General features: G+C 41.5%; 1 protein-coding gene across 3 annotated transcripts; it reads right to left on the bottom strand.

Annotated features, from left to right (window-relative positions):
* Nucleotides 1-1,998: 1,998 nt before the first annotated feature.
* LOC114572127 (protein FAM53B) lies at nt 1,999-22,126 on the bottom strand. 3 transcript variants are annotated; one of them, XM_028603586.1, is made up of 5 exons: nt 21,975-22,126; nt 11,808-12,091; nt 9,644-9,698; nt 6,450-7,324; nt 1,999-3,243 (listed from the first exon to the last, which is right to left on the bottom strand). In XM_028603586.1, exons 2-5 carry the CDS (start codon nt 11,886-11,888, stop codon nt 2,890-2,892), a joined length of 1,365 nt encoding a protein of 454 aa, XP_028459387.1. In that variant the 5' UTR covers nt 11,889-12,091; nt 21,975-22,126; the 3' UTR covers nt 1,999-2,889. The 3 variants fall into 3 exon arrangements, with proteins under 3 accessions (XP_028459387.1, XP_028459388.1, XP_028459390.1); XM_028603587.1 differs by having other exon boundaries at nt 11,838-12,091; XM_028603589.1 differs by lacking the exons at nt 9,644-9,698; nt 11,808-12,091; nt 21,975-22,126 and adding an exon at nt 9,548-9,635.
* Nucleotides 22,127-22,128: the final 2 nt, after the last annotated feature.

Genomic DNA, 22,128 nt, shown 5'->3' with positions numbered 1-22,128 from the left:
TGGAGATTTAGTCAATTGGTGACATGTGACACTGCCGGCCACCTGTCTAACTAGGATAGGTGTCTGCTAACGCACGTATGCACACTCACACTAACAAGCACACGTGTAGACCTAGATAAATGCAGCTGTCCTGGACAGGAAGATTCATTTTACCAAACTAAAGCACAAAATTTACCTTTAGTAAACCGGAGGAGCAGTTCTCAGCATTTTTGTCTCATGACAAAGTAGCAGTGCTTACTCGCGAGCAAATTTTTTATCTAATTATCACTTAGTTTTGTAATGCTTCTTTTCATACAATTAATTTTCTGTGCTCATTTCTCTTGCTCTATTCTTACAAAGTATATCTAACATACTGTCTAGTCATGTTCAAACATATATAAACAAAAACAAGAAAAAGAGTAAACTTCACCCCTGATGCGAAAACACTCGTAAGTTCTACCAGATAAAGAGAAGAGGAGGCATAGAGCCCTCAAACCAATCAGTATTTCATAAGAAACATTCTTCTGAAGCTTAAGATGCAAGAAGCGTGATTCCCACTCAGCTGGACATAAACACTAGATTAGACTTTAAAAGGCTGAGGAAAAAATTATGTCATTATTCTGACCTCCTCTGAAGTTCTCAAAGGATAGTTCAAGTGATTTTGCTGACAGCGTAAAACACAGCTTTCTTTGAAAGCGCAGCCAACGTTTTCTCACATGTAATCGAGGTTGTGCAGTCCAGGGTGCTGTAAATTTGTGTAACGTGGCCTTTCCTGTCTCCCTCTCTCCAATGTCTACATTTGCCAGCCGCAACTACAATGCTCACTATTTATAGCGCTTTTACCTCATATTAACTCTCTCCCTCGCTTAGCCCGCCACTTCCTGTCAAAGAGGAAACGTGTGTGTGTGTGTGTGTGTGTGTGTTTGGTTTACTGACCTTTGGGGTTCAACCAGACTGCTGTTGATGGCAATGTGATTTTGTTTCCAGCCTTTTTGTGTCAAGTTAAAGTTGTGAGGTATTAACAGATGTCTGCCTGTTTTCCATACTCTAAATTCTGTACTATTCTGTCCTTATCATCAACTCATCCCTATTCTTGCAACATCTAGAGACCTCACCTATTGGAAATGAAAGTGACAGCCAATATAGCTTTCTGCATATGCAAGCCAAGCACACTCACTATCTATTTCAGGGCCTTTGAATGAGTGTGTGTGCTATACGTGTTTGGGTGTGTGTTTGTGTAAGCCAATACCTCAGGGTTGAGATGTTGGGAGTTCAGCTTCCTTCAAGGCCATGATCGAAGGAAAAGCTGCAACTGGCTGGAACATCCTGTTTTGGACGTAAACACTGTTATGCAGCCAGGGCCTTCTTTCCCGTGTTGGAAAAACAATCTGCCCTATTACTTTATGTCAGCATCAGCCTCCCCGGTGGACAATAATAATGACGACATAAGCCTTTAATGCTGTTCAAAGTGAGAGACCTCTGAAGAAGTAGGGCTTATAAAATGTGGCAGGTACTTTAAGTTTGTTTCAGCAAATTGGACCGACATAAGAGAGACATAATAGGAAATCCCAGGCAGGAACAGACTTTTCTGTCTGTCTGCCGTGCAGGTCCCGGGACATTTTCTCCTGACATCACCTCCTCTGGTCACTGCTGGGTTACAGGCCAGGGATATTCCATGTCTAGACTTCCTGTCATTTTGTTTGGGGCTGGTGGAGCATTACACAGATGTTTACCTAACGTGCTTGTCTTCTTGCTGTAAAACAACAAAAGCACATAAAAAAAAACAACGCATCTATGGACATTCAAAACAATGAAGTTTGAAAGAGTGAGCTTCAGTAAAATGGTTCTGAAATGTGATGCAGGAAGTGAGCACGGGGGAGCGAGTTCAACTTCTAAAGAGTATCTGGAAACTTTGCAGCTTATTCAGACCTTTGATCTGTCAACGTGAAATCTGTCTTCCACAGAAATCTTGCTTAAAAGTACAAAGCATTCATTAATAAGCTGAAATAAACAAAGACATACCAGTGCAGGTTGTACATTTATTTCATGTCCATTCTGTTAGAAGAAAGGCCTTGTATTCTTGCTCCTTCACAAACAGCTCATACAAAACAGTCACTTACAAAAATATATATTGATATTAGAACTGAAAACTTGAGATTCAGTGTTTAATTCAAATATACAATTTGCATATTAAGAAACTACAAAAAAAAAAGGTCAGAAAAGGTGGCTTCGATTGAGGCTAGAGAACTGGTAGAGCAATAATCCAAAAGAAGGCACTATCATTTGTCCAACTCCTCATAAAGCTTATTGAGCCTACATTCAACAACAACAACAAAAATCTGATTTTCATGAGTGCACAAAAGACGAAGAGGAAGGTCAAGGGTAAGTCTGTGAGAAGATACTTCTTCCTGTTGTTTACCCCTCCCTGTTTTACCCCATCCTCGACGCCCCCACTTTCTCTGTAAAAAAAAAGAAAAAAAACTCAAGCTAAATACAGGAGAGCCCAGCTACTGCTACAGTACTACAAACCAGGCTTAGCTGACTTTGGAAAGATCATCAGGTTGAAAAGACAGTGGGGCCTGGGAGGTTTTTCTTTAAGACTAACCATCACTTTCCTAATCCTGAGTGAGGCTGAAAACCCAATTAAAAACAACAACAACTAAGGTCATTGCTTTTTGATTCAAACAGTAAGAATGTTCAAGGTAAATGTGTCATTAAAAAGGTAGCCGTTAACAACATACTTAATCCTTTATTATCTATATCACTTTCCTTGTCTTTCCCTTTCAAAGTCGACTCCTGCACTCTTTTCCTCACAGCCCTTCCTAATAGCCATCTCTTGGTACATCATTAATGTCCAGTACCTTTCTAGAACAGTCCAGACACAGTCTTTTAAATTCTCCTATAAAATGTTCAGTTTCTCTCAATCTGGTCAAGATCCAGCTCTCCCCCCAGCTGGAAAATGTCCCTCTGTATCCCACAATCACCCTTCCAGAGGGTGCGTTTACCACCCACGATGCCTACAGGAGAGCCGGGCCGCGAGTCCACGCTACAAGTCGAGTCGCTATCCAGCTCCTCGTAGGATGAATCCTCTTCCTCATCATCTCCTGCCACTTCCTGTCGGGACTCCAGTCCCAACTCGTACACAGCAGTGAAGTCTGAATCTGGTTGGCTGGAGGTGACCGCAGTGGGAGGGAGCAGGCTTGATTGGCAGCCGTCGGTGGCCGAGAATCCGGGGCAGCTCAAGCTCTGAAAAGTCTGAAGTTTCTGTAAAGAGGAGACAAAGAGGGAAAATAGATGTTGGTTTGTACATCTCAACTCATGTTCACTTTCTGGCTTTACTCTAATGAGGCTATTAAAGTAGAGGGGTTTGTCAGGGGGGATTTCAAGCTCAGGGGTTTCCATGTGTCAAGTTTCAAATTGGGTTTCTGCTGGCGTTCACTTTCTTCGACGGCATGTGAACTTGTAAACACGCAAGCACACAAGTACACACACAAGCCACTGAAGAACGTACACAAAACCTTCTGGCTTCAGAGAAAACAAAGCATTTGCAAACCACAAAGGTATCTTGTTTCAAACTGTGCTCTAGGCCTATTTAACACTGTGAAAGCCTCTGTGAAACATGTGCAGCATGACTGGGAGCCCAAACTTGTATAGTGGTTACAATGTTTTGTAGTTCTGCACTCTGGGGAGACTCAGGGAGAATCTATATGTGAACAATGTTTTTGCTCGAACACTTGACCTTTGAGAAATTTAATTCACTTAGAAGTTGTCTTTCATGCTCTCATTCGACCTCAAATTCCTCTCTGCAACAAAGAAAGCAGTCGTGCAGCAGAGTTAAGGGGTTAATGATCTCTGGAGTGCCCCAGCAGCAGATGTCGGAGGCATGGAGGTGAATAGAGATGAGTTTTTTCTCTATAGAGACTTGGCTTACATGACGGACACCTCTAATGTTTCCTAGTGTGTTAGGACATTGCTTTTCCTGTTACAATGAGCTTGGAGTCTCCCTTTCTTCAGTCTCACTTCAGTAGACTCACGTTTTCCCCTGCCATGTTTTAGCACAGCCCAAAAGAAAACTATAATGCAGGATTTTAGCTGTCAGAGTTAAACTTTTGCTTTTTACATGTAAACTGCTCAAATGCAGAATACCTCATCTGAGAAAGCTTGAGGTGCTCATGTGAGGAGTAGGAGGCCTTTTTGCTGTAGTTACCCCACTGGAGTGGAAAAGGGCATTTTGGAGACCTCGCTCTGTGTGTTCAACCCCCGGTATTACCCCACTACTAATTATCACAGCAGAGGAGGAGACGAGAGGAAAGGAGAAAGGAGGGGGAGAGGCAGCTTCCCGACAACATGCTTTCTATTAAATCTACCAAGGCTGACTGCCATTTGGGTGGGTGTGGCTGTAGGTTGGGGGAGCAGGGTTAGATTTCTGCTATGTACCCAGCTTTGCCATTTCTTTCCTGACTGCACAGGGACCCGTAAACACACATTCAAGCACACTCCCTTTTACCACCTCTACTGCTAACACACCTAAGCCAAAGAAAGCGTTCCATTTATCTTTAAAATGAACTGAAGTGGTTAGTTGTACTGGACACTGGGTTGCAAAGATGACACACGCATATATAATCTGATAGCAGATAACATTCCCTATCTGACAGCTTGCCACACCCACAACACCAAGGAAAAAACAACAAAGGGCCAAGGTGAAAGGGCTGTCAGGGATGAAAATGAGGCAGGGGACACAGGAGTGAACTGATACACGCTGACAGGAATGATAAGCATGACATGCGTCCCCAGAATTCACACCTGCCTTCATTGAAGGGGTTGAGGAATCTAGAGGCTAAATTACACCATGTTCCACTGACAACACACCCGAGTGACTTGTAATATGTTGACCCTCACAATCCTTAACCCCCACCCACCAAACCTCCAGCAGACTTTACAACAACCTTTATTTTATTAATTTAGATATCCCATGTCTGTACCGTAAGGTTTGCTGTGATGAATATGCACAGACTACTTTTTTTCTTTGCATGGACTGTATTACTCATCCACACACCTATAAAATGGATAAAGTATGGTGGCAAGTGTGTGTAGGTGTGAGAAGAACACCAGTCTCTGCTCAGAACAGAGACTTCTGCAGAGGTGTGCTCTGCTTTCGAGAATTTCTGTGACCAGAGGTAACGTAAAACTAACTCCATGTGTGCGTTTGTGTATCTGTGCGTGTATGTTTGATCACGATGCTTGATTTTCCTCTCTTCGCAGCTGGCATGACTAGAGGAAACATGCTCACTAGGCTCCATTACCAAAGCCTTGTTGATCCAACCCTGGCTAGGTCCTGAGGGTGACTGGCTGGGAACACACATCTTTGGGAAAAGGAAGGGAGGGGTAGAGGGATAAATTGATGGTACTTTCTAATAAGAGAACAGGAAAAGGACAATATTTCCATCCAAGGAGGTATGATGAAGGAAGATTCCAGTGTGTCATATGGATGATATGAGGGCAATGAAAGCAGGAATATATAGTCTGAGTACAGGTTTCTCATCAGTGCCTGCAGTTGTTGCTATAGCTTTTTTGCAGAATTTCAAGAGCATTCGAATGAATAATGAAGCAGGATGTGAAAATAATCAAGACTCTCTGGGCTCCCTAAAAACATCAGAGCACTGCCAAGCATTAAAACAGTGCATGTTATTAAAATATTTCTACGGTTCTATTTTGAGATTTGGTTTGTCCAGGGGTCATTTTTACTCTCTGGCTGTTCCACTACTTTCTCTGACCTTACGAAAGAACAAACAAAGTCTTGTCGTGGGGAAAGCAAATCAGAGCTCTGTGCATCCAAATATCCCTGCTATTAAAATCATATTTGGTTGCTCTGCCTGCCTGCTAGTAGACAGAGGGCAAAAGAGATGAAGCAGTACAGGGAATAAAAGATGGAAATACAGCACAGAAGCTGCAGAGAGGAAGCAAATGAATGGTGATGGGTCCAACCTTTGGATGGGCTGTTTACCCAACAGGGTAAATGAAATGATAAACCTAAGCCAGGCTTGCTAGAGCGTGGCACTAGGCAGCGTGACCGAACATGAGGAATGCCTCTTAGTGAACACCACTACCTGAGATGGAGGGACGGAGGCCTGAGATTACTTAGCCCTGAAGCCTTGGACCGAAGGAACCAGAAACTTAATTCAGCTTGATTTAATGCAGTCCACGATCAGACTCAGAAATAGACAGGCTCTCTTGAACTTCCCCTTGGTCTAAGAACAAAAAGGTGTTTGTCTGTGTGGTGAGTGCATTTGGCCTAGGGTATAACCAAATGCAGGACAATTTGCAGCATCAAAGCAAGATAAAAAATAAGCTGATGCTGATTTATGTTTAATCAGTGGGAAGAAAGTGATACTAAACTCTTTGAAATGAGTCAAATCAAATAAATGTGAGTGTGCGTGCTTGTCAACATGTGTTCAACATTTCCAGCTAACCTGAGTCATCTTTGCCAGGTCCAGGGAGGGTCGCTGCTCCTGGGCATCTTCTGGTCTTCTTCGCTTCATACCAATCTTTTTGTCGTTCAGCACGCAGGGCTGGGACTTGCTCCGAGACAGACACCCCGTGCCCCTGGCTCTCAGGCCGGCTCGCCTCCCCAATTCTGGGGTGGAGTCTGGAGAGCTGACCTCCGACGCCTCCTCCCTCTGGAGCTCTGGCAGGCTGATCTGCTCGTGGGAGAGGGAGAGGGGCCTGAGGAAGTGGTGATTGTGGGAGTGGTGATGATGCAAGGAAGAAGAGGTAGGGGAGACTGGAGAGGCAGTAAATTGAGGTTGGAGAGGCAGTCGCTGGTTGAAGAATGGCAGATCCAGGGCTCCATCTGAGGGGTTTCTGGAGCGGGAGGGCAAACTGAAGCTGGAGCTACGCTGCATGGTGGGAAAATGACCGCTAGAGAACCCACCTCCTCCTCGCACACTTCCTCCACTGTGGCACCTTCGTTTCTCCACTGTCGTCCACACTCGGGAGCCTTGGGGCCTCCAAGATGAGCGGAACCCACTGAGTTCATCCGAGAATGACAGGGAGCGACACTGACGCTTGCTCGGGGGTGCGGTGGGAGCTTGGCTGGTACCTGTAGTGGTGTAATGAGCAATGGTGGATGTGGTGTGGGAGTGGGGGGTGGTCATGGCGCTGTTGCCGAGTCTGAGATCTCTTATCAAACTAGTGATTGCTGTGGCGCTGCCTGGCTCCTTGGTCCAGTGCCAGCTCCCCGGCTCTGGCATCACATCGCATAGGCTCTCCAGACTGGCACCAGACTGGCAGGGAGTTCTCTGCTGGACTGCACAGCTTTGCCCGAGGTCCAGCCACCTATCTGCCTCTGCAATATTAAAAACATATAAACTAATATTAAACTCATGTATGTGTTATCTTATAAGTAATGATTTGCAAAATGTGCATTATGTTCATTACAGCATGATGAATTCTAGCTTAAAAAAGACAAATATTGTCGGGAAGGAAGGAACATTTAATACCTAACCACACAGACACAAACAAACAAGCTTAAGGCAAGAGGGAATGGTTACTGTTAGGATAAGATGGAGCTTAGTGGGAGCGCCTTGGTAGCAGAGCGGTGACAGCATATGCTAACATCCTCGTTTAAATTCCAGCAGTGGGACCTTTGTTGCATGTCATACTCCCTCTCTCCCTCCCCGATTTCCAGTCTGCCTCTACACTTTCCTGTGTCCAGTAAAGGCGAAAAAATGCCCAAAAGATCATCTTTAACATGGAGATTAGTTTCTGGTAATTGCAGCAGGGAAGAAACTCAACATACATTTAAAGTATTTTAGGGCAGTTAGGGAGCAAACAAATCAACAGGAAATCATGAGCTTTGTTGAATCTAAAAAAAACAAAAATTATGTCTTATGATAAATGACAAGATTAAGCCTAGAGTACATAACACTGCAGCTGTTCAAACCAGTGCTGCTCATGTGTAACTGAACTGAAAGCTGACAGCAAGATGAAAAAGAAGACAATTACATTTTCAATGCATTTTAAGATATTATTTTATTGTATGTTTGAAGAAGCTGGTTGTTTTTTTTTATGACAAATGTGGTAGTGCTCATTATGGTTTACTGGTTTAGTGGCCGGTAGCTTGACTCAACAAGATCACTATGTGCTATGATTCTTTTTCACATAACAGCTAGGAGGACATTGAAACAAAGTTGTAATGGCACCATACTCTTAGCGGTAGAATCAAGTTCCTGTCTGTATTACATTCAGGGTTAGTTACGGTAAAACAAAAACAAAAATGTCTTCGGTAGAAATTCTACATCACCAATGAAATCTGACTGTTCTTCAGTACAAAGCAAGTAATTCCCACTAATCTTATGGACACTGTTTCTGACATATCCTTTGGACAAGCAACACCCACACTCCTGACTTTCTAAAAACCTGGACCTGCAAGACTGCTGTTTCTAAAAAAACTGAGCTACATATTACAATAAGAATCAGCCAGTGCAACAGTTGGCAAGGCAGTCCCACTAGTCAAGTGGTCAGCAGGATATGCTTTGAAAAGCAGTATGACTTGCCAGCTGTCTCACCATCCGCACAAAAGAGTCTATCACACAGTTGTGGGAGATAATACACCTACAGTGAAGTGCCATAGTGGCTTGAGCTACTAAGCCAAGTGGTTCAGTCGTGAATCTATTAAAGCTTTTTGGCAAAAAATGGCCTTTTGCTGCGCCAAAATCCTGTCCTTTTGGATGCTTGTCTCGAATTTTGGCATGCTCTCTCACAGACTGGTGGACGGAAATCATTGTTTTGGGCGGACAAACAATGTAAGGGGGCTACAGTGACGACCTGACAGGAATGTTAGGAAAACAAATTGACAAAGGGAGAAAGGGATGAACTTCAAAAGGCCACCCTTTGAAAGCTAGAGACAAAGTGCTGGGTGAACTAACAAGACATGCTACACAGTGTTAATGTCAACATTAACAGTGAAAACAGAACGCCACACTCCTCCCTGTGATGTCACCACATCCACGTCCCCCCCAAAAAGAAAAAGAGGATAGTGAGTGATAGCGTGGGGCTTGAATTTACAGTAGCATGTCTTTTAACACAGGGGGCAATTACTGCAACACTAACAGAGCCAAAGGGAAATTGTTGACATAGGCAACAGCATATTCAATTACAGTTCACTCCCATGAGAGTGGTGTGCAACGTTGTGTGGAGGCAGGTGCACCCTAATCATGAGAGGGAGATGAGTGACTGGCAGAGAAAGGGAGAAGTGAGAAATCAAGTGGATAAACAATGAGACGGTTATAGTGGGGGTTGCAGATTTTGATTGGCTGAATTTATCAAGGGATTAAAAAGGCAATCCATGATGCTATTACATTTTTTCCCTTTTCCCTTTATTATAGTGTGACAGCGGATAGACAGGAAAGGGGGAGAGAGATGGGGACACGCAGCAAAGAGCAGCAGGTCTGATTCGAACCCGCGCCGCTGCAGGACTCAGCCAACATGGGGCGCACGCTATACTGGGGGACCTAGAGGCCGCCCTGCTTTTACATTTTTTTAATTATGTTATGACAAAGGATCCCACCATTATTACTGTCCAGATCTTGAGTGACTCGGGAAGACCGAAAGATGGGAATTTTTGGGAAGCAAAGGAGGAAAGACACATATGGAGATAACCCACCCACAGTCCCACAGGAGAAGAGGGTGGTCCCTCTGCTCATGGTGTGGAGCTCATGCTGTGGAAGACAGACACACAGGGAGACAAAATAAACAAAAAAGTGCAGGACAAAAGTACAGCATGTTTATCATCAAACCATAATCAAATGAGAAGATCGATTTCATCTCTGCACGTTTAATACCCCTGTAGGTCCAGACAGTGGTGAGAATAACTAAAACAAAGCACATTCACTTAAGTGCAATTCTTTATTTGATAATTACAAGTTACTTTGCATATTCAAATTTTATCAATCCTATAATGAGCACATAAAAAACAATGGTTAAAGTAGCTCCACCTCAACCAGATACAACTTTGAAATGATTACATAAAAACTGCCCTAATCAATATCTTTATAGTAACAATATGCAGTGGCCCCCGGGAGCCGGCCACTTTGAGCTTAATTTCGTTTCTTCAGAAACCTGTGTGACATCACGGAGACTACGTCCATATCTTACAGTCAATGAGGTCACCTGAAAACATTTTTGGTTGTGTGGTGCGCTTCTTGCAGCGCTTTTTCTAAATTCTGTGCATGTGTTGTCAAATTGCGAATTATGTTTCTTCATTGGCTTGTGTTGTGTTCTGTTTGCGTGTTTTCTTAATTTGCAGTGCGCTAAGCTCTCATGGCCACCGTAAGAACAGATCAAATGACCGTGTTTAACTTTCATTTATCTGATGGACAGAAACACAAATCCAATCTGTAGGCTACGGTTTGGTGTTTTAGTGAACTTGTTAGCAGTTATTGGAGTTTATCGTGTTTCAGAGTACTTTTACACTGCCATACTTCTGCAATAAGGCTATCTTAGAAAAAGGCTAAAAACATGAGAAACTGTTAACCTATGCTAGCTCTCACAAACATGGCTTTATTATGTGTAACACAATAAGCATGTTTCTTCACTAATGCCATGCTATCTTTGTAAGTGTTAAGTGTGTAAATCCAGACTCAGTTTGATCAAAATTTAGGCTACCTCAACTTTTAAGATGTTGCTGGAAAATAATTCTAAACTGTAGAAAGCCATATAACAAACTTCACCACACCTGTTTCATACTCTTTTTATAAAGAAGTAATGACATTTAGGGAGGATCAAACAGTTTTGTCTACAGATGCCGATTTTCTAATCAGACACCTCTTTCACAGTTCATTTCTTGCAACAGGGTGGTGGCTCTGTGCACAAAGGACAAAAGGGAATGCCATGATATATTGCTCTGACTCACCTGCAGGTTATCACCACAGCAAAAAATACATGGCATATAATCCTAAATAAAGGCTATTATGTTGCAGAAGATGATTAAATGCAAAAAATTAGTACACTAAAACTTAGGCCTTTGACTTTGTTAACTCGAGTGAAAGGTTATATTAAGCTAGCTCAACGGACAACTTAACTGTCCAAAAGCCTTCATATATTGACTGATTTAGTTTACAGCTAAGAAGATGAAGAAGAAGAGAGAATATATTTTAGCTGACTTTTCTGTCAAATTAAAAATAAGCCTTCCAATTACTCCAAAACCATCAAGTTTACATGTTAACATACTATATTGTCAAACCTAGCTTTTCCACTGGACAACACTTCCAAGATGCTAACGTCTATGCAGTCGGCCCAGTGGTTAGCAAAATACTTGTTTCTTTACCCACAATATCTTGCTCTGTTTCCTGCCTAACACATGTTAAATACTCAACATTCAAACTATTAAAATTGGCTTTGAGTTCTAAGATTTTTTGGGGTTTATCTTAGGCTAGCTTTTACCTCCTGTTGAGCAAACATTGAGCTAAATTCATCCTGGACCTGGTACTTAATGCACAAAGAGTAAATTGATGAGGACCTTCTCATCCAACTGCGGTTAAGACAGCCAATAAAGTATAAAAAAAAGCTCAGTCTTCATTTCACTGTGACATCAATGACAGCTAAAGACAGCTAAAGATAAAACGTTGTGCAAGTGATAAAACTTTGTGCAAGTGAGTGTACGCAACTAAATGGGGCATCTGTGCATGCACTGATGTAATATAATCACTGACCTATTTATTTTGCTGACTACTGCCTATCATGTGACACACTCTGCAGATCCTTAACTGTAACAATAGTTAACAACTGGTTTGCTTTGTGTGAAACTCAATAGGTTAAGTTTCTCTCACCAGCCGTCTATCGGTGTTCTTGGACCTTACATCATTGACGCCCTTCTTCTTTTCCAGTGTTTTCACGAAAATGATCACCATGGTAACACACAGCTCTGCTCCAGTCTGTTCGGATGCAGGAGAAGGCTACAGGCAGCCATCTTATATGAGGATGGAGGGCAGATAGTACATTTGGGCGAAACAGACGACCGGTTACGACGTCCCATCTGCAGAGCAGCCCTTAAGTGCTGATGTCAATGGTGGATGTGGAGGTAGGAGGGTATCTCTCACACTTCAGCCGATCCCTGTGTTGACGGAAAGAGATGAGTAAAATAAGGAAAATATAAATACAGAAGAAAAAAAAATATTGCAACACAGAAAATTGCAACACAGCTATTTTCCACTTTGCCAGACTGAGTCCACAGGTACAAAATAATCCAGCTTTTGGGTGTGTCCGGCTGACAAGACGAGCAAAGAGATGGGCCGAAACACCGCTCAGGTAAGCATAGCCTAAAGCAGTGGTAGGCAGAGAGCAGTCAGTCGGCCAAAACATATTTGTCCCTGACTTTGAGTTTTTTGTTTCATATTTTAAATTAATACTTTTAAACAACGTTTCATGAATCTACTGAAGACAACAATCTAATAGAAGGCTCATGTACATCCCTATAAGTATGTATCATCCAATACTGCCCCTATGTAAGGAGAAGCATGCACATTTCAGTTACAGTACCTTGTTCTGTGCCTGGCTGTGAACAGTTCACAGTGCTCAGCTGAAGTCTAATAAAACGAGATAAATAACGGACATAAATAATATAATCCACTTCATTTTATGGTTTTATCTACCATGTGTTTGCTTATTGTTACTTCACTTGAACTTCATTCACAGATTCTGGATTCTTCAATGAGGTAGAAGAATAATTTTTAACTTAAGTAAATGACCTCTTTTGTTCATAGTTTCACTGCTGACATAGTTGAGAAAAAGAAGAGCTGATTGTGTTTTTGCATTCAACATTGACCATACTGACACTTATAGCAACTTAACCACTCAGTTCTCCATATAGCTACACGTCTTTGTAAACAAAACATGCTGCCAAATGCTAAAATATTTCCTTACCCTTGTAAATAATAGAACATTTGGCATGTCAACATTATCCACAGAACATATGGGAATCTAAACATGCTGTAACAGAAAGCAAAGTTTAGCTAATCCGGGAAAAGGCATCACTCACAGCACATGATTACAGATGTGGCTAAGAAGCATGAATAGAAAAGGAACATATATATATATGGAGCTGCGGTTGCCTCATCGACTGCCTGCACCCGCAGATGGTAAAGCACAGACCGTAGCTGCTGCAGTAAACACAAACTCTCAAAAAACTTGGGAGTTATATGTTAGGCAGATGGTCCATATGCTGAATAAGCCTAGTCATGTCTTCTCTACCACTCTGATGTTACTTAACGCATGGGAAGGAGCTAGGTAAAAGATGGGCAGGTCCAGTTACGCTTTCTGTATCCTTAAAAAAAAAAAAAAAAAAAAGAGCTTTATTAGCCAACCACCAAACACACTGACAACATCCAATTAGAGAGTACCAGTATGGTTTAGTTCCACCCACAATCAACTGTTGGATAATGACAGCTTTCTGCCGTGGAGCAACACATTATGTTATCCTGCACTTGTAACATGTGGTGTTACGTTTAGTGAGGAGTGAGGGTGGTTGCACTTATACAGTATAACGTGCTTCAGAGAGAAGGATGCAAGTGTGCACTGGGTAATAAAGGAGTTTTGTGGGAGAGTGACGTGCAGAGAAGAAAAAGGGACACATCATAAAAGAAAAGATGGGCAGGTTGTTTGACAGGGATTTGATAAAAGAAATGTATCAGTCTAGTCTTCACTATGTCATATCTATCGTTTCCATTTTCTCCAGCCCAATGACTACATAAAGACTATAAATGTTTCATGTAGGCCTGCCCCAAACCGACTGCCATATGACTCCCATTATCTCCATTTATCCCGGACAGTCAGTGGAGCACAACTAGGCCAGGCAAGAGGGGCTGTTGCTGGTGGTGGGAGTCAGAGGAGAAGGGAATGTTCTTCTTGATTAGTTTTACAGATTACTTTACTGATTAGGACTGACACTGAGTAATGGGCGCGGCAATGTAGCAGGGTTTGTGCGAGTGTGTAAGTTAGACAGAGTGGAAGTTGAGGAGCATGACGTTCATGTTACAGTGTGCTGTTTGACTGAAGTGTGACGTGTTCCATCGGGGCTCAAGCAGCACCTCGACAGTGAGAATAAGCATGTGTGTCTGTACATGCGTGTATGTCTACGCTAACCTGCATTGGTGTGCATGTGTGGTGTGTAGTGATGGCAGGTGGGGTCATGGGAGAAAGCAGAACAAGTGTGAATTCAACCCTTGAGCCATGCTTGACTAATGAACCAGCTCCTGATGATGGGGAAACCAGAGCTAAATGGAGAGAGAACTGTAGAGCACTTGTGTGGAGCCTCTATTGATTAGATCACATTTTCAGTCTTCTTATTGGCTACATCTCACTGTTGCTGTCATACTAAAGAAAATCCAGGAAGAGATCAGTTTGCAGGACACCTCACCTTCAAGTACTCCCTAATACCGTACACAAATCATTTCTCATATCTCAAATGAAGCATGTAATTTTCAGGATAGCTGGCACATTTTCCTGCCTCAAGCAAATGTCTACCGAGATGTTATGTCAAATCTGGTCTCTGTAATTGAGCAGTTGTCATATCACTTTTGATTTGAACTAAACTGAATAAAAGCTTCATCAATAAATGGAAATTATGAAATGGTTTGGGCCTATAAAACATACATTTGACCTCCAAAGTGGACTCAAATCTAATGGTAATTCAAGTCAGATCGGTGTACTCAGGAGTGCAAACAGCAGCTCTTGGCTCACAATAGCCAATGACTCAGGAGGGCACTAGAAAGGGCAGCTAAGATAATATGGCTTTTTGCCCAGGCTGTGATTTGTACAGGCAGATGAATAGAAGCCTATTTGGGGCCCCCTAAAGTTCTGTGACGGGGTGTTTGGTGTCCATCACCAATTGGCTCTGGTTACTGCATACTTGTGCGGAGCGCGTCTGGTGTCAAGACTTTGATCGGTGGCTGCAGCTAAAAGAAACCAACTCATTTCATACTAATGAAACAATGGGAACACACTACAGAAACCCTGCATGGGTGATGCAAGTGAAACACCCTGTGCATTTCAGATTCTTATTTTTTAAAAGAAAAAAAGGTTAACGATAAACTGAAATTTGAGATTTTTTTTTTGAGTTTTCTCTATTCAGACTGGCATTGCAAGAACACATTTTATGGTGCAAGAAGCTGTATGTTGACATCTGTTTTACGTAGTGAATATACTGTAGCCATGGGAAACAAACTTAAAAACATTAAAAAGAAAAGTTTGTAGTCTGGGGTGAATAAAAGTAAGAGCCATTCTTTTGTGAAAGTCTGCGGTGCGGATGGTTAATTCAGGGTGAACACACAGCCACCCCTCTCTCATATAATGAGTCCGGGGTCATAAAAATGGTCCTAGGAAAGTCAAGACATACCACTGAATCCTCTGGCCATCACCCTAGTACCCAGTGGCAGGGGAACACTGGCCAAAAACAACACACCATCAAAACACTAAGATCTTCAGAAGTGCATAAACAATGAAGAGCTCAATCAGTCAAACTTTATGCATTGTCAGTAGTCAGGTTCTGGCCTCCTGTTGCAAATTCCCCTGAACGTTTCTCCAACGACAGTGACCATTAACCTCTGCAGAAATACAGCCCGCACTCTAAGTTAGGGCTGGGCGATATGGAGAAAATCAAATATCACGATATTTTTGACCAAATACCTCGATATCGATACAGTAATGATATTGTAGTGTTGACTATTGGTGCTTTCACAAAATATTTACCCAATGAGATCTTTGATAAATAACCATCAGTAATATGGATATAATGACTAAGTGGGTAAAGGCAAATAATGTAACAGTTACAACTGTCTGGTAAGTTCAGAAAATGACATAACTTTACGGTCATGCAGCCTTTAAAATCAGGAAAAGACAACACTTATGCCATATTACGATATCCAAAATCTAAGACGATATCTAGTCTCATATCACGATATAATATCGATTATATCTACTCAAAGTCCATGCTTAATTAGCAATTTTTTACTTTGGAATAGGAGCCATTACCTTATGACAATAGCAATAGAGAATTACCCTTTCTCAAGAGTCAACCTAAGAGTCCAGTTAATACAGCTGTTCTTCAAACTGCTTAGTTGGCAGGAAGACTAGTATAAGACACATATGCAAGCACACTTCCCTTTGCAGCATATGGGTTGCGCTTCCATTGTGGTCACATGCTGCTGCTGATTTGGGTGTGGAACACAGTGACTTTATTACCAAATACATGAAGAGAGACAACCACATGTGATATCCTCAAAGCATTGTTACACAGAGTTCACATAAAATGCCTTATTGACCACTCCTGCTTTCAAAAAAGAACACAATAAACCAGTGCAACAAACATCCCATCCCATCATGATTTCACATTCATATGTATAGTAAGTAAGCTGCCTCATAAAGTAAGTAGTGACTTGGTACTATGTTTACTTCTATGTGATAGCTTTAAGATAAGGCTAACGTTGTTGCATTTACTGCTAGAGAGCAGATTAGTAATGTACAACATGTAATGTCAAGTTATCTAGTCACACCAGCAAGCATTAACAATGCAACACAATTACATTTTTAAAAAGTTAAATCAATTCAAGATTTTTAATAGATATTTCTTTGGGCTAGTTTCCCTCTGACTTCCTTTAAGTCATACACCGTTTCTAGGAATTTAAAAAAGGTAGCCATAGCAACCAAACAAAACCGAGGATAACAGTGACAACTGGTGATATGAAAAATGCAGACATCACCCAGACAGTAGAGTAATATCTGAACAGCTCATCATTTCTTTATCAGTGTGTCTGTTTGTTATAGGAAACTGGACTATTGAACAAGGCCAGTTTTCTAAGCTGCAGCCCGGTGACATGCAATCTGCAAACACAACACAGCTTCTCTATTTAGGAAGCCTGACATTTATTTGGGGTCGACCCCTGTGTCTCAGACCAGGACTTATTTAACTGAAATCTTAAGAAGCTTGACAGGCGTAGGATCAGGTGTTTCAGTTTGAGTAAAGGGGGGTATGGGGCCTCTTGCCCCCCGGAGTGACCCTCGCATGCCACTACTCTCCATACATCAGGTACCCCACTAATTACACTACCCCCCCTCGATCAATCCCTGCCTTTCCGCCTGTGGTTTCTTCCATTATCCATGAGTGCCTGTTCTGTGCACACTAACCAGAGCCCTAATCCATCAGGGATACATTACATGGGAGCCTCCAGCACTGCTAGCAATTCCCTGCAATTTCTCTGCTCTAGAGGCGACCACTCCTATGTTGTGTAAGCAAGTGATTTTATACAGATTGTCACTACCAATAAACTAATAAAAATGACATTGCTGTGGTTACATAATACCATGTTGACGTTGTGGAGGTGTATTACGGGTAAGTTTAGTATGGGTGGGAAAAAGAAAACTGTATGAGCAGCATTCCACCCGTCCATTCATTCATTCATGAAGGGGCTCAGCTCACCATATGGACCCTCTGACTGCTCAGCATAGAGTGTAGTAGAAGCGTAAAAGAGATGCATTGGTTCAGGATTTGAAAGCCAACTGGTGGTGTGTCATTTGGGGTGTTTTCACTGTTTACATAGCTTATAATATTGTAAAATGAAAAATGTGAGATCTCCATTCTGCAGGGCCAGAGAGGAAGAATGAGTGTTGTCAAGAAGTTGTCGAAAACATAAATTTTAACTTTACTTTTTTCATTTATAGAGCGGTTATACTCATGGGAAGGATTGTAATCAAATTATATCAAATCGAATTGTGATCAGAATGTGTGATGTAATCTAATCGTTGCTAAAAGACTACAGCAAATCAAATTGCTGTTGGATTGAATTGTTAAACCCCTAATGTGCAGTGATAAGGTCCATATGCTGGGCAACAAAAAAGTAGGAACAGAAACCTTTTTGAACCCATATTTTCAGTTTTACTGGGTAATAAATTGGATTAGCAGTGACATTTTGCTCACCAACACACAAACTATAGATTGGCTTAAAAGTCTCTATTGCAATACTTATGTTAGATCTCCATCTGCATCTACTTCCTGACATACTTCAGTGAATCAGCTGATCTGCTGCCAGTAAGATAATTGGTTGAAAATCTTGCTGGTGTTCATCCTTGTGCAGTTGTTTGGAATGACCTGCAGGTGTATGTTAAACATGCTGACAGACTCAAACACAATTACTTAGAACCAAGAACCAATTAGAATATACCGCAAACGCCTACAGATGGGACTTATGACAGATGTAGCCATGATAATTAGTCTGCTTTGTGCAAGCAGGATTGTCAGGACACATTGGCCATGTTTTCAAGGCTAGCCTCGCACAAAAGCCACTTTTGGAACCCTTGTGTTGTCTTCCCATCAACCTTGAAAAAAAAAAAAAAAACACTTATTTTTTGACGTTTCTAACGCCTTTTTTTCACAGTTTGTTTTTGCTTTTTCCAACGTTTTAAATTGTTACATTTTTTTTCTGCACATTTTCAGCGCTTATTTCTACATCCCATATTTTCTGATATAAAACAAAAATTGAAAATGGGTCAAGTTGACCCAAAGTCAAGTGTCAGGTTTGTATTAGGAAAAGCTGTTGCAGTGAACTGTAAAAGTCCTATAACTTGGAGGGGATGCTTACATTTTGTCACAACTGTGGAAAACAGCTTCTAAAAATACAGGCTGTCTGTGCCAAACACTTATAGAAGCTTTCATTTCTCTTTTTTCTCAGGATGCAATTGGGGGATTATTTCACGAGACTGGCTCTACAGAAAAGCTACCTCCACACAACATGATTCAGTCAGGAGCTGACATTTTGAGAAGTCAACCCGAAGCTGCTCAGAAAAATAATAATAATAGAATTATTAATAATAATAATAATAATAATAATAATAATAGGAGATGGAGATAAAACTAAGACCCAGAGGGTAAAAAGTCACTTATATTTTTTTTCTATATTTTAGAGTCAAAAAGCAACAGCAGAGACAACTTATTTTTTTCTTCCTTTAACATAAATTAATTCCACACTATCTCCACATAGGAAAACCACAGTGGGTGTGTTGATGGGAGCCTTCCTATTGCATCCCAGAATGCTTTTCATCTCTAAATAGAGTCTGGTGCCTGTCCTGGGGGGTTGGGGAGTGCTTCTCTGGTGTATGTGAGAATGGGTCTTTTCTTTTCTTTTCAGTTGCAGGCCTTTTGCTCTGTAGGCGTCGAGACGCCAGACTAACAAATCTATCATGTTAATGAGGAAGGAATATACAAAATGAGCAATACGGAGTATACTGACAACATGACATAATAAAGTATGGGTTTTTAACTCCCTGAAGCAAAGTGGTATGAGTTTCAATGTGTCCGAAGCAGCAGCAGTTATGACTGCAGGTCACAGAGAAGAAAGGGAAGCTTCTTAAATGAATAGAGAGTGGCATAGAGGCGCACAGACAGGCATGTCGAACTATCCTGTTCTGGTAGCTTTGCATAATGTCTGGGGCCAGACAACAAGTAAAATAAAGTATAAGTGGAACTGAAAAACAGTGAGGCAAAAAAAACTGAGAAACTGACAGTGTGGAGATTGGCAGTGTGTGTGCACGTATGTGTGTGTGTGTGTGTGTGTGTGTGTGTGTGGCTTGAGGAAGAGTTGAACACAGACAGAGAATGGACGAGTGGCTCGCTCAGCACACAGCTGCCTACAGACAGAATGGAGCTCTAATAGGGCCTTTCGCCTGCAACACAAAGGCCTTGCAAATGTGTGCGTCTTGAGCACATACTGGAGTGCAGAGCGATCCCCTTTAAAAACCCACCGGCCTTAATTGCTCCCATAAATAATGCATAAAGCGTGTCTAAAAACAACTCTACAGTCCAACAATGCCAGAGCTGTTGTCATTGAGTACAATTGCAGTGCATAAAGTTGTGCTTCACTATAACCATTAAAAGTAAAAAGTGATTACCAGCAATTGTGATGAGAATGTGTTACTTCCTCTTTAGTCCGATATTGGGCTGGGTTTCAAACCTCTTTTGAACAAATGTTTCTGTAACACCATGCCATTGAATGTTTGATCAGAATATCTTTTTTAACATGGTCCGTAATCACTTATTCCCAGATTCAAATAATGGTTTTGCTAAATTTTAGACTATTTACTTAAAAGGTTCTTGCATTGCTAGTTTGTTTTATGACAGTATTAAAACAATAATGCATTTGAAGTTAGCTCATTTGATTACATTAAAAAAAAGATTTTATAGAAAACAGAGGTTTATATTTGTCAAATGTATCAAAAGGTATTGGCACCAGCAGTATAGAACATTTTCCACCCAGCCCTCATCAGATAAAATCAACAGCTACAGTAAACAAAACATTTGCAGGTTCACATGGTACATTTTTTTTTAACATTCCAGCAGTGGTTTATTTATTTTTTAAATCAAAGCCAGGTGTAGCCATCATAATCTTTCCAAAACTGGATGGCACATCAGAAATACTCTAACCTGACCAGTGTTTGTGAGGCATTTAAACACATCCCATTTTGTAATTAGACACTAGAGTTGACTTGTAATTAAATCTTTTAGTTTACCTGCTTCACTTCCAACCTGAACTTCAGCTACACCTTGAATTTTGGAGAGCATTATCTGAATGGGATTCATGAGAAAAATAGTAATTTCCTGTTTAGTTAACCAAACTAGCCAGCCATGCCTGTCCTGTGAGTAACGGCAACTGCTGCCATGGTGGCAGAAAGAAACATTTCCTGGTATTTTCAATAAGGGGACCCTGATACCAAACCAGTTCTTCGTGATATTGTGTTTATAGTGTCCACAAATCAACTTACGGCCGTGCAATATTTGAGAGGGCAAAACATAAGCACCAACAGTTCCCTCCTGACCCACAGCTGAAAGGAAACACTGACAAATAAGTTTAGTGCTTCACTGCCATTGTGCTCCATATTCAGAATGCCTTTCATTTGGATCTAAAGGCAATACATTTGTTTCAAAATCAGTACGCACCCTGTGCTGTGATTTAGGCAGATATCCAGCCACACATACATATAAAAAAAAACTACTGACTTTATTATTTATGTTCTTATCAGTATCTTATCAGTTATCTCATCAACACAGTTTCAGTTTGATAAATGTGTAATAGCATAAATTCAGTGTGTATGACTCATGTAGTCACAACAATGGACTACAAAGAGTGCATTTTCATTGGAATCCAAGGAAGCAGCCTTATATCTTTGCTCTGAAAACGGAAACAAAATTGAGGAGGAACAGTTCACCATAGTTCAGGATGAACTATGCACAGAAAAGAAAATCAGTAATTACATATTCCTATCTCAAGAAGAAACAAACATCTATAAATGTGTGGTGGAAATAGGCAACCATGCCTCATGAGTCAAAGCACTCAAGCTGCTTTTAATCTCTTCCCACAGGTTGTGGTGAGGAGCCATATGTCAATATGAGCTGCAAAGCAGCCACACTGCCTCTCTCCACCTACACAGGTACTGTATTTGACAACAGCCTGGGCTTTATTACCATGGTTGATAGATGGAGGGGGGTTGCTGGCTCACAGAGCTGGGTTAACGTGTACACCCTCTCTACAGCAGGTTATTAAGCAGCAACGTTTTATGCAGCAACAGGTTGGTCAGGGTGGGCGAGCAAAACCACACTCTACAGCTGATTTAGTCCAGAAACGTTGTAATAACTAAGCCGGAGGCAATACCGTTACATCCACAGAGTGCTACACGCCACAATATGCACTTTCTTGTGCCTAATCTGGTTTAAAGGTATCAGAGATTGAGTGACAATATGCAATTATATGTAGTACAACAAAAAAGACAAGACCATTTTCTTTTCTATTTTGTGCCCCACAGTAACCTAACAATGTTGTCATCTAACGTCAGTCCCAGAGGAAACCCAGTAAGAGTATGAGTAAGTTAAACTCCACAGAAGTGGAAGAAGAAACAGGATGCTGAAGCCTAAACACGGTTATACTGATCATGTAGCTGAACAAATGCCCTACTACCTGGCCAGCAGCGGCTCTCTCGAAGTTAGGTCATCTTCAACAAAGAGAAAGCAGGAACAAATCACACAAGTTTCTCGCACTTGCAGCCGCCAGCTCCGCGTCACCAGCGCAGGACTGAGCCAGACTGCAAGCAGCTGAGAGCTCGCTGCTGCTT

Source organism: Perca flavescens, chromosome 17 (genome assembly GCF_004354835.1).
Source record: "Perca flavescens isolate YP-PL-M2 chromosome 17, PFLA_1.0, whole genome shotgun sequence".
In the NCBI taxonomy this organism is placed as follows: domain Eukaryota; kingdom Metazoa; phylum Chordata; class Actinopteri; order Perciformes; family Percidae; genus Perca; species Perca flavescens.
The sequence above is the reverse complement of the archived record's forward strand: the minus strand, read 5'-3'. Positions and strand labels throughout refer to the sequence as shown.